At 39.3% G+C, this 18,887-nt stretch overlaps 1 protein-coding gene across 1 annotated transcript; it reads left to right on the top strand.

Annotated features, from left to right (window-relative positions):
* The first annotated feature begins 257 nt into the window (after window positions 1-257).
* LOC116711245 (dysbindin-like) lies at window positions 258-17,926 on the top strand. Its single transcript, XM_032550655.1, has 5 exons — window positions 258-469; window positions 577-623; window positions 15,875-16,027; window positions 16,116-16,259; window positions 17,433-17,926. Exons 2-5 carry the CDS (start codon window positions 581-583, stop codon window positions 17,708-17,710), a joined length of 618 nt encoding a protein of 205 aa, XP_032406546.1. The 5' UTR covers window positions 258-469; window positions 577-580; the 3' UTR covers window positions 17,711-17,926.
* Window positions 17,927-18,887: the final 961 nt, after the last annotated feature.

Genomic DNA, 18,887 nt, shown 5'->3' with positions numbered 1-18,887 from the left:
AACTTTCCCACTTTTTTTTTTTTTTTTAAAAAAAAGGGGAAACCAATAACGGTTATCAAATTGTGAAACACGATGCACTCAAGCAGATTCAATTTCAAAACACAAGCAAACAAGGAGAAGAAGAGGACAAAAAGACACAAATAGGGAGGTGAAGGAGAGGAAAGGAAAGGGGAGCAGAGAGACAAAAATAACAGAGGCATGTGTCTGTTCCTCCTTGGTATTTTCCACTCTGTTAAATAAATCCCTTCCTCCCTCCCTCCTCTCCCTGCTTTCCTTGCTCTCTTCCAGCTCCTCCTTCCTCCCAGTCATTGGTCAGCTGGTCGAATCAACAGAGCCACAAAGTTGTCCTCGCTCTCATCCAAGTGGCTCACGCTGCCCTCGGGGAGGAAGGAGAGAAGCAGAGAAGAAGGACCAGCGGGGAGGCGATCTATATCCGGATACTTTGGAGCGGCTGCAGAGAGCGGAGGAGGTGGGGGATGCGCGTCAGGATTTTGGTTCAACTCTGACTGCCTGGTAGCGTCTCCTCACCCTGTCGTCACGTCTGACTGATGGTTTTGTTTCCAACAACTTTCCCAGCATCATGAGCTCCTCCTCGGCCAACCTTCAAAGCAAACGCCTACCTTGTAAGTTTCTTTTTTAAAACTTTGGTTTGATCAGATTCAAGGCGTTAGCCAAAATGTTCCGATTATAAGCAGGGGCGGAAATTAAACATTTTCTCCACCAGCCACAGTGGCTGGTAGAGAAAATTCTTTACCGGCCACTCAGACATTTCACCAGCCACTGTATTTTTTTTGTCTTTCAACTACAAACCCCACAAGTACAAGCAAATTATAGAAAACGTATGATTTTTTCTTGACTCTCTGAAAACCAATTTACTGACAATAAGTTTACCATACAGATGTATATATACAGAATAATTTGACATAAAGCATGGACACCTTAACAGGGTTATAGTGCAATAAGTTAATTTGAAGTAATTACTAACGGCAAACTTTAACTAAACAACCCTAACATTCTTGCAGTCATATGTTGAACATTTCCACATTTTGGCAACAACTCTCCCTGATAGTATTTATTAAAGATGTGTCTAGTCATTTAAAAAAATATTTTAAAATTGTATCAATAGCTGTTTTCTAACTGTTTTATTTGTTTTCCCTTACTTATTATGTTTTCTACTGAAATTAACAATTATTACTAAAATATCTCAGAACGTGTTCATTATTAATTCCACGGGCCATCATCATCATCATCATCATCATTCTTGTGTTGCTCCAGAGTTTTTCTTACTACCTGGGGCTTAGTGTTAGCTTCCCCCTCACACACACCTGCCTTCCTGAAACATTTTCTTTATGAACATTTTCATTCCTTACCGGGCAGGAGCAGCTAACCTGAACTCTTCCTCAATCTGTCCCTGGTCACGTCTCTCTCATCATCCTCCTCCGACGATAATAAAGCCCCTGAATCGCTAATTTCCTCACCTTGTCCGCTACTGAATCTCTTCCAACGGTCAAAGTTAGTGTGGTAATTAACATATCGGTTAGTTTGACACATTTCTCTGAATGGGCTTATGCGCTTTTTAGTTTTTGTAGTAAGTTTTTCTGACCCGCCCCGTCTCATATCCGCTCATTTTCTCGGACTCCTGTTAGCAGCGACCGTTAGCTGAAATGGCTCTATTTATAACCTCAGAGGGGAGGGGCGGGCCAAGGAGGACTGAGGGATTTCATTGGATAAGCCCAATGTCCGTCAATAAAATCACCCAATGGGCTGTCGCGGTCGATAAAAATTAGATTCAATGTAATTTTTTTGTTATATTATGACAGTCTAGGGCCGCCAGACATGGACAGTAAATGCATCAGTCTGGACTCCAGACGTCTGTCCTCCCCTGGACAGAAGTTCAAACTGAATGCAACTTTTTTTTCTGTTCAAATTGTCAAACCGCCACAGTGGCGGTGCGTTGCTTAAAATTTACACGGCACTTCATACTTTTACTCACATTTGGCCGGTGGCGGGTGCTAATTTCCACCCCTGATTATAAGAAAATTGTCTGCATGTCTGCATGTTTATGTGTTTATTTATTTATTTTTACCTTTGCCAATTGAAATGGACCACAGAAAGAGGCTGCTGGGTTAAGACAACCTGATTGATTATTTTGTTAAACTAGCAAATTCTTTTTTAAATTATTGGAAATAAATAAAACAAGAAGCCCACGTTATGGCAAATATATTCCACACCCTTCTGATTTAGTACGACACGGTGAATTCTACCAAATTCACAAACGTCACAAAACAGCAATGTATCAACAGTGAAAGACAAAGACAAAGACTTTACTTTCTTTATTACTTTGACACATTTTTGACATTATGCGTGGGACAATAAGTAAAAGAGAGTAATTTTATGTACATTTTTAAATAATGCAACTAAAAACATTAATTTGTTGAAACACATTTATGAGAAACATTAAGTAGGAACACTACTTTGCATACCTATATTGACTTTATTGTTTGACAATTGTTTTGTTTAATTAGGATTACTGAACACTTGGCGCTAAAAGCCTAATGTGATGTTCAGTGAACAAACTGGTTCTCTTGTGTAAAGTAATGAACATAATCCACTTATCCATTTATATCATTCCATGGCATTATTTTACCGCCTTAGCATTTTTTCTGTCTTATCAAATTGTTGTATAGTGCAAAATGGCCGCCTAGTAAGAATGATGAGCTGCTTGTTTGTGTCCATCCCAATAATGTAGGTCACACTTCTTGACCCCAATTTTTGGTTAAACGTATCCTAACAGAGTAAAGCCAGCATTAGACACATAACAGTTTCTGTCAAAAAGGGAGTGATGGTGCTTCTCTCATATATTTACTTTGGAAATAGATCTTAAAGTCATTTACAATAGCATTGTTGTCAAGACTAAGCTCCCTTTGTGCTTCATGTTTTCATGGGAGCCGGTGTGATGGCTCAGCCGGTGTTTTAATAACTGCCTTTGCGTTGACGTTCTCTGGTAAGACGGAACAAAGAACTTCAAGTGCCAAAAAATCTGAAAGGAATGTTGACTTATCACTCTAAGTCATATTGAGTACTACCAGATGAACAGGTCATACTCTGTCAGGGACATACACACACACGCACACACCTGCACGCGCACACACACCCACACACACACACACACATTGACAGGTAAAGTTGGATTGGGATCAAAGCACAACTACAGACAAAGATCTCTTCTTCCTAATGGGATTGCGGTTGCAGATCTTGTCAGAATCGACTCGTCGCAGTCTGTTTTCAGAGACGAAGCGACCCAGATAGGGCCTGAAACTGCATTAGTCCCAAAGAGTCCAGAGATTTCACGAGACTGAAATGGATCAGGGTTCTGGCTCTGGAGAAGGCATCGCCCATCTGTTGTTGTGCCTGCTTTTCCCCGTGTATTCGGCTGTATGTCGTTTTGATTTCTGTGTGAATGAGCCGGAGAGATCCACTGTGCCGTGTTTGGAGGGAAGGAGCTTGATACTGCGCCGAGACGCGAGATGCTGCCTAATGAGCATAAAATAGAGGATGAAAACCTTTATCATAAGCTTAGCATAACTCTCCCAGATCACATTGAGGTATTTGTCGCCGTGTTTTATGCTTTTTCTGTTTAGGAGATTAAGACTTGCGCAGTAGAAGTAAAAATAAATTATTGAACAAGCTACAGAGTCTTGCAAAAGTCATGTTACAGCCACTAACTTCGATGGATTTTATTGAAATGCTGGGTGATAATTGTAAAGTAGAAGGAATGTTTATGGTTTTCAAAAAATTAAAAATTTTCTCCTGCTTCTTCATAAAACATCTGCATTATTATTATTATTATTTATTTTTTTTAACCAATTAATTGATTTAATTTGGGGGCATCAGACTACACGGGGCTTGAATACAATGCATGCCACACGTTCCAGGTTTTTTATGCTCAAATATCACATAAGACTACCATAAAATACATTAAAGGTTGTGATGTGAAACACTGCAAAAAAAAAAAAAAAATCAAGGGATATGAACAGTAACATGAGGCACTGTGAAGAAAAATGTGAAACATATTTGCACTGCTCTGTGTTTAAGTGAAGGTCTACACAGTACTGCTGAACTTACTATAAACAAAGCTATCAAAACTTAGGAAGCCACTGGGCCATATAAATCATTTTATGAAAATATAGCAGCTGCTGAAGGAGACATGACATTAGGTCTGCTGTCATTCATAATATATTTATTGCAGTTCCAATTAATCACGTATGTGGAAAACTTGCAAAATATTGCATTGAAAATGACACATTTTTTCCATGATGCTCAAGAAATTGTGTGTGCCAACAGGCGGGCCTCTTGTTCAGAATGTGACCAAGAACACAAGAACTGTTTTGTTTGATTCTTCTGGAAAATTATAATATATTTTCGAGAAATTGAAAGCAAGCTTTGAAATGAAGCTGCTTTACTTTTTCCTAATCTAGCTGGATTCTCTGTGATATTTCTCTGAAGTTGCTTCTTTAAATCTATCTGTCACAACCCCGGGCTACATCACTTAAACCACACCTGGAGTTTTGTTTTCAGGTTTCACAGTGGGAAATATTTTATTTTTAAGAAAATAAATAATAGCTGGCTTCTTCTTCCCAGCAAAGCCTAAGGATATATTTGTATGAATGATTGTTACAATAAAGATAACGTGGATCAATGCTTACATTATACCCTAATTGCTCTGCCGCAAGCAATGTCTTGTGATAATCGAGTGATTATTTAGTCAGTGCGTGTAATTCTGCTTAACAAGCGCTAATTAATGATTTAATAAATTTAACTGAGAAGTTTAAACATTGCTGTCCCGTGGAAACAGATCAGCTGCACCCATTATTCTTCTCTAGGGTGTCCACAGTAAAAAGAAAGACAAGCAAAAAATATATATATCTGATGGATTAATCCAGGTCCATCCATGATGTTTGACCATAAAGTTTAAACTTGATCACAACATTATTTTCCACTCGGGGTCATGAAAAGTGTTGCACAAGGCCTTATCAGGACATACCCTAAATTATGACTTGGTTTAATATTTGGACTCTGACGATAAATAAGGCCTCTTTTTTTTATTTATATGTGTTTTTCTTGAATGGTAAATTGTGTGATTAAATATTTTTATGTCAAAAACTTACCTAAATTTAAACTAAATACTTTAATGCAGGTGAACTCAGACACCACTACTTAGAAACAGGGCCGGTCTGAGGGTAAGCAGGGCCCCGGGCAGGATGTGACTTGAGAAAGCATCAGTCGTGGCTTTCATTGTTGCTAAGACAACAATGAATGCCATATGTTGACTATATGACAGTGACGTGAGTTAGTTGGACACGTTTATTTATTTTTTGGGACTTGGAAATTTTTTTTTTTAATTATTTGAGAAGTAGATTCTGTGAATAAATTTGAGATGGGTTTGCTTCTCTGCTTCACAAAGTTTCAATTCAGACTACAGTAAAATCTATATTTGTTGGTTAAGAGTAAGCTGAAAACGTGACCCCCACCTCAGGGACGACCTCCTCCTAACATCAGAAATAAAACTTTCATAGAAAACTTTCATACTTTTAAATTGTGAATTCATTTAAATGTAATATAATTTGTAATTTGAGGTAAAAAAAAGAAAGAAAAAGGCTTGCATTTCCTAAAGGTTTTTTTCTCCCCCAAAAATTGAGAAAAAATCTTTTAAATCAGATAGTACCAAAATAAACTGAATTCTTAAGAAACTTGACTATAAACAGCAACAAAAGAGACCTGAAGCCAGGCTCACAGTGTGGGATTATCACAGTCTCTGTGGTTGTCCAGAGTGATCAGACATGCTGACTGCTGATTCAGCACTTAAATGACCAAACACTTGCTGCTGAAGTTAATAAGTGTCAGGAAAAAAAAAAGTGAGTCACAAAACTAACAAAAGCTGCAGTGGGAGGGAAGATGACGACCTCCCAGGAGTTCTGCACTTCAGTTCTTGTTAAGTATGAAGCGACCTGGCCAGACAGCACTCTGTGAAAGACTGAACGGTCCTCTCAACTCATCACTTCCATCACCAAATCTTGTTCCTGACACAGTGACGCTTAAGGTCAAGAGCCACCACAGGCAAACCTCAGGGCTGTGGTTTCACTGCCCTGCTCTTTTGGTTTGGTCACTGCGTTACCTCACTGCAGCTGCAACATCAAAGTTTTTCATCAAAATTTGACATTTTTCAAACGACCAGCTCTTCTCTACGAAAGCCACAGCCATTTTGTGAAAGAAAAAAAGCTGAAGTTATTACAACCCCTCTACAGATTTTTATTAACGATTTGTATTTCTTCCTCGAACATTTTTACCGCAATCCTTTCATGAAACTATTTCAGTTTCTTGACAGTTCTTGCTGTAATATTTGAAATTTCAACTATGTCAGCTCAATCTTTCTGAGACAAAGACACAGTTTGCTCATCTGTTTATTAATCACTGTTACACAAGTGTTTTTTTTTCTTCTTGGCTGTTTTAGTAAATTCCAGTAAGTGGTGTTTTTCAATAACAATGTGAAACCTTCCAACTCCAATCTAAATGAAAATGAAAAAATGTCTGAGTCATTGTGATTGGTTAAACAGAACATTCCTCTCGTTCTCCTGGGTTGTGTTAAAATAACTTTGAGCTGCTTCAAAAGTACAAGGAAACGAAACAGCAGACACCAGAATATGCAACCCAGGAAAACATGATGGTGTGGGAATTTAAAAAAAGTCTTTTATACGTACATTGGTATGAAAACATTCTTGCTCCTTTACATATATCTTCTGCTACTGCTTTTTAAAAAAAATCAAACTTAAATGTTTCTGATCATAAGGCATATTTTGATGTCAGATAAAGATGGTAAAACTAAGACCTGAATAAATTTTTAAATAATTATTTTTCATGAATGGATAAAGGTACTTAAATCAACCAGTCTCAATTTTTTTTTGCGCTATTTATGCTACCATTAAAAGTTTGTGATAACTTTAACACCACTGGTTTTTGTAAACTAGCTTTAATTAAACCTCACTGGAAGGCAGCTTTATGAGATCTCTTAGCAGTCTTAATTATTTCAGCAACGCTGCATATAAAATATTTGTTCTGCAGTTCTTGCAGTAATCAGGTCTGGGTTGCAGCTTGTGAAATAGCAACTAGTTTTTCACAATAGAGTTTTTTCTTTTTTTCTGGTTTGGAATGAAACCAGGCCTGTCACGATAACAAATTTTGCTGGGCGATACATTGTCCCAGAAGTTATTATGATAAACGATAATATTGTTGTTTTGAGACCATTTTCAAGTAATATAATGGAAAATGGCATAATATTGCAAAAAAAAAAATATATTCTCAGAGATCAGTAAACTTTAAATTCCAATGAGCATTTAATAATGGAACTGGAAGACATTTTAAATGTCCAAAATAAAAAAACGGAAACAACAAATATTGTCCATCAAAAAAGGGACTAATTGAGACCAATAAACCAGAGATACTGAAGGTTTTTAAGAGAACAATTATAAATCATATAAATGGAAATAATTAAGCTCTTTTTAATATATCATGCAATTAATTGATTTATTGCTTATTGCAACAGGGCTAGACTACTGAATGATTCTGTTTCCAAAACGTATTAAAGTTAGAGAACTTCCTACTGGCTCTTCCCCACAGACCAACCATGAACTTTGTTTTAAACAAGTGGCAATTGGAGCTAAATGCAGTCACTCTGCTGTTCAGCAGTAAACATTCTGCCTAAGAGGATTTGCCAGTGCAGGAAACAAACATGGATCAGAGCTTTATCATCTGGTAAAGCCTATTGTGTTAATCAGAACTCATGACAGCCTGCTGGTGGACGTGTGGAGGGTACTGGGACAGGACAACGTCCTATAAACGGCCCTATTGTCAGTCATGGTGGGACCAAGAAGAGGCCTCCCGCTGATGATGTCAGCGCTGATGGATGGTGCTGGACACAGCTTTGTCACGGAAAACATAGCCTGAGCTAATATGACGGTGGAAAGACCCCCCCCACATATAACCAAGCATCAGCAGGGGTCGTTAATAATTCACAAACTTTGCAACCCGATTCTTGTAAAGCGGGAGTTTTTTTAGTGTTCCGGCCAAAAAATTGAGAATGAAAGTCTGACTGCTCCACTTTATTTTTAAGGAGCGAGGAAGGGAGCAGTGAAGAGGGATTTTGGTCTCAAACTGCTTTGAGGCCTGGGTCCGTATCCTGACTTCTCGCGGTAGGACAAAGGTCAAAGAGTGAGGCAATCTTTTCACCTTTGGACAGAACGCCCAGGGCATTCACGGCCAGGTTCCACCTCAGGTAGATCCCCATGTTTCAAAATCTGAAGTGTGGACCGGCTAAGAGGTCACAGAAAAGATCATTCACTCCTCCGTATATGATCTCTAAAAATGTAAGAGACTGAAAAATAACAAGAGCTGTAAAAAGCTTTGGACTATATCAGGGGTTTTCAAAGTGCTGAAAGTATGAACTACCCTCTGTTTGGCCACAGTTCATTTAGGGTTTTGGAAAAGACTTTCCCAGTGCTTTGCAGACAACTATATAGCAGTGGAGCATGTTCACATCCAACCCATGAAAAACCCCCACTTTAAATAATTGTGGTCATACTTTCATCTTTTTTATTCTTATTTTGCCTCCTTACTGACTGTAGCGCTAGTAACTAAAAATCAGTCCATTTTATCTCTGACATAGGCTGGGTGACGTTGGCTAAATGTTTGGAGTTACTTTTTCTGCATGCCCCACACTTTGAAAAGCCCTGGACTGTATCAGTAATTTGCTACAACACCATGTTACAATAAAATCAATGAAAGTCAAGCCTTTGATTTTGGAAAATGTGGAAAAAAAAAATAACTTCTGTGAAAACACTGGAGCAAAAAGTAGCATCTTTGGGTCATCAAGTTCTAAAACCCTTTTCTATCCTACCCTACCACCAGAAATGTAAACATCCAGAGTTTCCTAAACACTGTGGGACCGTAACTGGACCCATGTGCTTTTGGTCAGAGGAGATTCAGAGCGATCACCTCATACCCAAAGTTAAATATGGCTCCATTTTTGTTCACATTTTACAAAGTAGAAAGTTGCACTGGTCTTCTTCAGATGTTTTAGTGTCGCATCTTTCAGTGGTACTAGGTGCAGCGCCACCACAGGTGAGGAGGAGAACAGATTTTTCAAAGGGTTTGGATCGTTTGGCACAGTGCAGTGTGAAAGCGAACCAGACTAGCTGAAAATGTAGCAAGTGTTGCAATTTTTGTCCCCAAACGAACCCAGTTTACTAGACTAACAGGTGAAAACACCCATATTGACAACACACGTACCAATACTGGTACCATCACAAGCGCTCATATTAACTTTATTGTAACAATCCAAATTTTAAGACTGGAACTGGGTGTACCAAGAACTATAACAGAAGTCCAAATATTTTGTTTTGAATTGGCCTTTTAAATAGGCATCATTCAAGTCAAGATGACTTCAAGTCAAGTGGATGACTTGATCCACTTGGGTAGGAAAACCACTTCCCAGCTCAGACAGAACCAAAGTTGGAGTGTGGCAAGCTACTTTGTAATTAAAGTGGAGAAGAAAGCAGTGATTCCCAGAAGTTTTAATTCTTCGCCGACATTTTTCTGTTGTTCCAAAACGACGGGAAAATGTTTCCACAGAAGCGTTTGCTTCTGGCCTTGACCTTCCCTCTCTTTGTCACAGGGGAGCTTCATGTGAGCTCACATTTTCCTCCAGCTCACTGATGGGCCTAATGGGAGCCTGTGGGCGACACCGAGCCCTCCTATCTCTTCATTTAGCTCAGGGATCAATGCTTTGCTGCGGCAGCTGACGGTTCTAACCTGGTATCTCAGCGGGCGGCTCCTCACAGAAAAAAAGAAAGAGAAAACAAGGGGGAAGAGAAACATGCGGCATCCACACATTAAACAGACACAAAGAGTGACCTGATTTTTCTTTTTCATTTAAGTACGTGTACTTGAAGCTGTGCCGTGAGGAGATGACGAGATTTAGTTGAGCTCTAAATGATCAAAAAGGGATGATGGGTTTTACTTCTCAGATGCTGTGCTGAGCCCTTTCATGTGGTCAGCCTCATCATGACACAGTTTTTGTGAAAATGTGACAACAGTATAATTCAGGCTCTTCATGCTAATCCCAACAAGGGCGCACTCACGCTGCCTCTCGAAAGTATTCACACCCATTTACTTCAAACGTCTCGTTAGAACAAGCTTATGTATTTTACTTTGATATTTTTTTTTTTTGCCATAGACTTAATAAATAGTAGTAAGTGTAGCTAAGTACTGAAAAGTGTAGACTGTTTCTGATTGCAATTAAAATTCATCACCAATTTATTCAGAGGTCACAAAACAAGTAAAGAGTCGACCTGTGTGTACTCTAATCCCAGGGTTAATGAAATCGTTGATGCATTTCCATTAAAAACCTGCGCAAAACTTTGTCAATATTCCACTAATGATGATGAAAAAACAAAATGTTGTAATTACGGTTTTTCCATGTAATAAAAAACGCAATTAAAATCACATGTGAATAAATTTGTTCACAGGATAAGTCATTAAAAAACACACCGCTCCGTCATTTTCATACCACTTCCTGTCGTCTTCTTCATTTTTCCGGCAGCAGTAGCATCCAGTTGTTGGAACACACGACTCGTGTGACGCGAAAAAATTATTTCAATTGCATTACAGAAATTTCGATGCAGCCGAAAAACCACTTAGTCCTGATGCAAAAGCGTATTATTGTATAAGACAGGGAAGAGATGATGGCACGATGGAGCGAATTAAGTACAGGGTAACCTTTGAAGAAAACCTGTTAGAAGCTGCACAACACTAGAAAGTGAGATGGAGGTTTGCCTTCCAGCAGAGCTGTAATGAAATAAACCAGATCAAAGCATTATTCATGTGTTGGTCCAGTCAAAGTTCAGACCTGAATCCAACTGAGAATCTGTTTGAAAACAGCAGCTCAGACTGGTCTTGAGCCAATTTGCAAAGAAGAAAAATCACAATCTACAGATGTCACCAAAAACATACAGATGTAACTACAGCGAGTCGCGGTTCTGAAGAGCTTTGACTCAAGGGGGGATCGACTTCAAAAGCGCTCCACACTTTTCAGATACTTTTGGCAAAAAGAATAAAATAAAATCAATTACATGTAATGGGGAAAAGTTCAAGGGACATGAAGACTTTTGCTAGGTTCTCTACTTTTATCCGGTCACTCTGCCTGGAATTTTAGTGATTTTTTTTTTTTTAATCTGTCCAAATTACCCACTCTAGGAACTTGCAGTATCTTTAAGGAGAGCAGTCAGTCCCATTCAGCTACATCTCTGCCTTTGTGTTTGCATTGAAAGGGCCCTTTATTTGCCTGCTGCCTGAGCTGAAGATCTGGGTTTGTCTTTATGTGGGGAGACGGGGTGGCATGCAAACACATCCGGCCTCCTCCGTCTGCAGCAAACACTTTTCTGTCTGTTCCAGTCATTCTGCGTGTCCAGCTGGTCTTATGGACCTCTGCTTCTCAAGTCCCAGGGTGAGAGAGAGGAAGGAAAGACGAGGGGGAGAAAAACAGAGCCAGAAAAGACTGAGTGAATGAAATCTTTCACATTCTTCCTTCTTTCCACCATGAAACTAATGACTTCGTTGTGTGGAACTGATGTACAATAGACATGTAATCTCATCACCTTTTTTTTTTTTTTTTTTTTTTACTGAAGATTTGCCCACTTGAGTTCCTGGGCTACTCAGGGGTCACCAGGGTCGCCGGTGGCCAAAAAACGAACTCTTGGATGAGGAAGCAAAATCAATGTGAGGATATACGTCTGTAACTAACCTTTAGCTGCCCAGGGGCATTAGGCTTTCAGTGGAAACAATCAATGGCGTGATCAATCAGTGTTTAACTGGGTGGGAAAACACTCCAGGATAAGCAGCAGCTATATTTAAACCTGCAGCCTTAAAGAGAATCAATTTAATCCAGCTCAGGTTAGCTGCTTTCCAAAACAAAACCCTGTGTTTTCTCTCCGGCATGCTGCTCTCAGCTGGACGCAGCAAACATTTAGAGTCACATGTCAAGCAGGCCGCTTCTTATTGTGTCAGACATATCGCTTTGTCAACGCTGCACCCCTCACCTCCCGTTACAGCTCTGAGGAAAACTGTGTTTGTGATTGTGTAACAATTATAAATGTCCCTCTAGAATACTTAAGGGGGCGGTGTTATGCATTTTACAGCACAACAAAGTAGGTATGTTAACTTCACTTGTTGTATATATCAGATATAAAAAAAAAATTAAGAAAATGTCTCCTTATGAAACTCCTGCTCTTTCTGACGCTGGCAAATCATCACAGATTACAAATTTGACTACGTATGCACATTAAAATATGTATCATTGATGAGCTATTTTAAGTTTTATTTAAAAAACAAAAATCAATATTAAGATTCTCAAAAACCTTCCCAAAATATATTTTTAATCTGCCCAGAGTTAAGCTTCCTAAAATAAAGGAGAGTTATGTTTTCTCAGCATAAATATCAGGGTAAATATTTATTAAAATAATTTCAAAAGATTCAACATGTAAAATGAACATCTTAACTTTAACTTTTAGAGGAAAGAACTTAAGTCTAATACCAACCACTAACCAAAAAAAAAGACTATGTCCAGCTTAAGTCTACACACTATTGATTAATTAAAAGCAAAATAAAACATGACCATCTTAGCCCACACCTGTTAATGTCAGAGTAATAAGAGTAAATTTGTACATATTATAGTCAAATGAGCGCTCCAGCTGTAGTAGTTTGAGTTGCACTGTTTCCTACTTTACCATGTATGCTGGTGTATTGAAAAGCTTGTTGCATGGGTCTAAACGTGGACAAATTAAGGGCATTTTGAGGAACATCTTTGACGTATGCTGTACTCACACACTGCTGTTCTGAATGGTGCATGTTTTTTGGGATCGAGGGTGTGTAATTCACAGTGTTCTGCTCGGTATCCATTTGGTATCCATTTTTGGGTTGTCTTAACTCAAAATTAGGCCAATCCTAATTTTGAAAGTCAACCCATCAAAACACCGGGTTCCATTTGAACTAAAAAAAGCTGGTCTAATTCCACCTCCGTCTTCATGCAGACAATTATAACCTACTTCTTTCAACATTTATTAATGTGTATAAAATCTGACGCCACCGAGTAGGGCTGGGGGTATCAATCTAAATATCGATACCAAGGTGAGTATTGGTATCGGGTCGACACTAGCGTGATAAGATTGATACTTTTGTTTTCTCTTACATATGTCCAGTAAATCCCTCAAACTTCCTCACAGAGTTCATACCAAGAGCGAACGTTTACATTTGGAAAGAAGGATTAAATACCTCCATAATGTTTACACTCAAAATGTCTGCTTTCTTTCAAATACAATTGGTTTAATTCCCCATGTAGCACCTCACTGCTCTGTCCGCTAGTAACTGGGACAAGAACTTAAACTCACTGGTGGGGTGGCTATTTGGGTTCGTTAAGTTCTGGTAGATACCATAAGCACAGTTTTATCATTATCTATTCAGGCAGCTGAAAAAATATATTAGTGGAACTTCAAAATACACATTTATGTAAAGATATATGTCTGAACTATAAATATGGCTGAATATTGACTATTGAGGGGGAAAAGGTATTTTTATTTTGGCAGATTAGTTACACACTCAGTTATAGTAAGTGCATAGTAGAAGGTAATAAGGAAATTCAGTTATTTCTATACTGCTAAATTATTTTCTATTGTAGTTAGTAAACACTTTTCATAACACTTATAATCAACTAACTGAAGTCAAATCACCAAATTATTCATTAATTATTGTTTTTAAGTATTGGTATCAGTATCGGCGATACTAGTCCTGTATTTACTTCCTATCATATCGATACAAAAATTCCCAGTGTCGCACACCCCGACTACGCAGTGAGCGGGAATGAATATTTACATCCTTATTACGGATGTAAATAAGCAGAAAGCAGGTTCAGCTGATTGTTGTTTCCGATGACCCTGGGGTTTTTAAAATGTCCTCAGTCTTCCTTGTGAAGCTCTCTGTTTCTCTCCGTCAACAAGCTGTCAGCTCAGACAGGAGCTGCGGCGACAGGCTCCTGTCATGTCGCCGTCGCAGATGTGCGCCTGGCCGTGACTCATGGGGAGCTCTGTGCTGATGCAGCACGCCAGACAGGCCAACCTGTTGCTCTTTTAGATCAGCTTTGCTGCCTTAGCACTTCCAATGAGGGATTCTTTTTTTTTTTTTTCTTTTGCAGCACTTTTTGTGCTACTTTGACTTAATAAAGTAGCACAGAAAACCTGCGATCACAGGAGCGTCCTCATATTGACACAAGCGATGACTCATCCGGTCTAAATTGCACTCGCCGGTGCATTTTTAGGTCGCTAAGCCCTACGCTGACTAGATAAGCTTGACTTTCCTCCCAGTTTAGACATGAATCAGACGGCTGATCCAATTACTTCAATCCCTGTTTGCGGACTGGAATCGCTGCTCGGATCTCAGACACTCATCTGATGATAGCAGCTGCCAGTAAATCCACTGATTCATACATCTCAGTTCAACTATCTACCTGTCTTTATTTCAATATAAGATTAGTAATCTAAAAAGAGAGAACCTCGGTTCTCTTCAGCCTGGTCTCCACTTAAACTCTGGTTCGGGTTACAGTGATGCTGATGAGGAGGAAAATGGGATCACCCGGTTTCCTCAAACAGGATTAACTTAGCGAGAGGACTCACAGTTCGCCCTGTGAATCTTAACAGCAAGACTGAAAATGTGTGGGCGAGCAAAGTGCGGCTGTCTTTAATTTCCGTTCATGCGCTCAGTAAAGCTTTTCATACAAATGATGAATACAGGGGACTTAAAAACTCCGGCTCTTCATAGATGTATGCTTACAGAGTAGCGGAAAAAATAAAACTGCTAACATGCACATCACTTTATGCCTGGCGTTGTCATATTTACTGCTTACTTTCTACAGACACAGAAGAAGGAATATAAATCTCGTTCTAGGCTACAGCTCAATGTCGCCCTCTTCTGGCTTGCTGGGCTGCTGAGCGCTTTGAAATGAGTTTTCAGCAATGCACTGGTCAGGAGTCAAGACACAAGGATGTACTGAACAAGCAGAGAGGTCTGTTGACAGTGAGTCATTAGAAGACAATCAGGAACCTCTCATGAACTTTATACACACTAGTAGCAGACTACATTTAGTCATCTTAAAATAATGGCCTAAAATGATTTTGGAAAAGAAAAAAGAATCACAGCCTCTTTACTGCCTAAAGATAACTTAGGCAACAAAAAAAACAAAAACACTTTTAGCAAAAAATTACTTATTTTAGGAAGGTGACGATTTTCTGATGCCCATGCAATCTGTTCATATAACAAAGTATTTAGACAAGCGACAAACACCGCCCCGAGGTCAAATCAGCTCTGGAAAATGCAAATGTTTTGTGTTGCCAAAAATAGAATAAAAGTCTCAATAATCTGAAAGTGTTTTTAAGAGTCTTTGTTGAAGAAGAATAATCCAGTTCGAATTTGACAGAAGTGATTCCAGATTGTTTGTCCTTGAGCCGTGTGCCAACTTGAGAGTCGTTAGTTATTTTCTGACTCACACGCGGGCAACCAATCGTCAATTACAAGAGATGACAATACAGTACCAGATAACAGATTGGTACGGTGTAATTTGCAAAAACATGTTTTGTTTTTGTTTCCGTGCCGCTCCCTAATGGACTGCTGCCCTGGGCAGTGAGTCACATCACTCCTGTTGACATTAAACCTGTAAATGGGAAATGTGCTGCAGCAACGTCTGACTTCCTGTCCTGCTGCATCCTGCGATTCCCAGCAGAGACGGAGCATGCCCAGAGGCCTCCAGACATGGAGTCAGCGCAGCAGCTCAAGCTTAGGGAGCGACAGCGCTTCTTCGAGGAGGTCTTCCAGCACGAAGTGGACGTCTACCTGTCCTCGGCACACCTGTGCATCAGAGACTACAGGAGACGTAAGCTGGACGTTCGGTAGAGGGCTTTCTGCGTCCACGAATAAAAATGTTCTAATTGTTTTTGGTTATTTTTCTTCGGATTTTACAGCGCCCATCGGCAGCATCTCCTCCATGGAGGTGAACGTGGATCTCCTGGACCAGATGGAGCTCATCGACCTCTCTGACCCAGACCCGGTGGATGTGTTCTTCAGCTCCGTGGGGGAGGAGGGGGTGCTGTCCTCGCCGCTGCCGGGTATTAAAACTATTGAAACTGGATCGTAATGCACTCTAAAAAAATTATACCCTAATTAAATTTAGTAACATGCAATAACATATTAACAAGTAAAAATACTGAGTTTATTTGAATGCCCTCAGATTGGTTGGAACAAAACATTTGTAGTAAGTAAATGTAAGTTATGTTTTTAATTACATCTTAACCATTTAAGTTATCTTAAATGGTTAATCTACTCATCAATTGAGTAGATTAACTAAAGGTATTATGTGAACCAGATTGAAAAGCTGAGCTGAAAGTATCAAAGGGCATAATTAAATAAAATTCAAAACATTTATAGGCTTTAACTTCAAAGTTACCAATGACCTACTGAAAAATGTGTTTAACAACTGATTTTTATTACTTAATTTATTACATTTGACAGTATTTAGTGATCAATATGTCACCAAATATAGCAAAAATTTACGTTGTCCCTATAGAAAATTATATGTATTTCTAGCATCTCTATTAAAGTACTTAAGCAAAATATTTGTTGGGTCAGTGAATTATTTTGAGCTGGACTTAAGCAACATTAGAAGACATTCTCCTCCTCAATCGTTGCTGTTATTTGTATTTAAATTGACATTTGCCACAATGAGCACTTTAAATAAAAGATTTTTATCTCAGAATTCAGACTTTTTTTTCCCTCAGAAGATTGAAGCCAGAACTCCGACAAAAATGTCCGGATTCTGAGATCAGCCAGAATTTTGTGAAACTGTTAAAATTCTGAGAATGAAGTCAGAATTCTTACTTTTAAATGTCTTCAGCACTCTTCCATACAGGAGGCATGCGACACATTTCCACCTCACTAATGGTGCAACGCAGGACGTTACAACATGCCGCTAAGCACCCTGGGAAATTGTTTCCACTCCCGCCTTTTTCATGTTTCAGTTTTTAAGTGCAAACCTAAAATCCCTACTTTACTCAACAGATGGGACAAAATTAATAAAAAATTTCACATGACTTACTGCAGTAAGTTCAAAATATAGTTTTTTGACTAAGTCAGTAGACAACTAAATGCTGCTCAAATGTTTTATAATATGCCCATATAGCCGTTTTTTAAATTTTTTTTTTAGAGTGTGGCTCATACAAAACAAAAAATAAAAGCGACTTTGAACCACGAGTAACATTGCGCTTTCTACCTCCAAACATTAGCAGGCCACAGCAGCGACGAGGCGGCCATCAGGAACGGGCTGTTCCGCCACGTCCTGGAGCGTCTGGACGGCAAGTCCCGCATGTCCTCCACGTCTTCGGACTGCTCCTCGGACAGCCAGGCCGCCAACGTCAACGGAGGAGACACCCCTCTGGTCGGGTCGGACAACGAGGAGACGCCGAGCGGCGCAGCGGCGGAGAGAGGCGTGTCGCCGGAGGAAGGAGAGCAGAAAGCTCGGAGTGTGCGCTCCTACTGCGAAGAAACCTCCCGTACGAAATAACGCGGAGGCTTTAACAGAGGACGTTGTTCGAGAAAAGACTTTTTAATTGACCCTCCGTAGGTTTCCATGGTAACCCGATGTGTACTTTCTATAGCGCGGGCCACGAAGTGTAAATATGCCGATTCTGGTTAGACTGGTCTTCCTTCATGTCATTTCAGTGTGAAAAAAAATAATGATTTTTGTACAGTATTAATAAAACTCTAAAACAAGAGACGACAGAAATTCTATCGATTTTTATTTTTATTTTATTCCATTTAGAAAGCAAAGCACCGAGACGCCGCAAAGCAAACAAGGACTTGCTTAAGTTGGCATTTTACAACTTGTGTGTTGTACTGAAAATAAAGGAAGGCGGTAATGGAGCTGGTTCTGGTTTTGTAGGACTCTGTGAATGATTAATGTGAGAATGTGCTCAGCCTCAGACCGCAATTAAAAAGTATGCGCTCCAGGCAAAACTCACAAGCGCTACAGTCAGACTTCAAAAAGGCTTTTTCCACAAAAGAGCTTTCTGCAGGCCATCATGTCAGCATGTATCCACACTGACAAAAAAGAGATAACATAGGCTTAAGAGTAATTTGAAGCACTGAAAATGTGTTCATTTACATTATAAAAGGGCAGTATTATGTAAAACCAACATTTTTTTAGCTTTACATCATATTGTGCTATTAATTTATACAAAAAAGCATATCTGGAGTGTCGCCTTGATTTTTTTCATGCATGTTTGAGAAATCCTTTAATCTCCCGTGGCAACCATTCAGCTAAAATGCCTGGGTGGATCTAGCTCCGCCTTCGTGGGACGAAGCTCCTCCTCAGAGCTGCAGTTCCCAGCCCTCCCCTGCAACTCCTCCACTCAGCTCCTTCAGACTAGCCAGCAGCAATTAGCAAACACCTGGTGGAACTGCATATCAGCTGAGCTCATTATACAAGATACTTCTCAGTGCGTGGTAAAGACGTTGTCAAAAAGGTTAATAGAGGAGACATGTTCTGATGACTTTCTGAAGGTGGAGATTCAGATTTTTAAAAACACAGAGGTCCCATTTCAAGGCATTAAATTATTAAGTCAAATTTCTCTTTAGTCATATTTTATATATACTGTATAAAGCATTTGTACAACTGAAGGTAAATTTTGTCATAATAAATCTACAAGCTTCATACAGTTTATGGGGTTTAATGTAGTTCC

Source organism: Xiphophorus hellerii, chromosome 20 (genome assembly GCF_003331165.1).
Source record: "Xiphophorus hellerii strain 12219 chromosome 20, Xiphophorus_hellerii-4.1, whole genome shotgun sequence".
NCBI classification, from domain to species: Eukaryota; Metazoa; Chordata; class Actinopteri; order Cyprinodontiformes; family Poeciliidae; genus Xiphophorus; species Xiphophorus hellerii.
The sequence above is the reverse complement of the archived record's forward strand: the minus strand, read 5'-3'. Positions and strand labels throughout refer to the sequence as shown.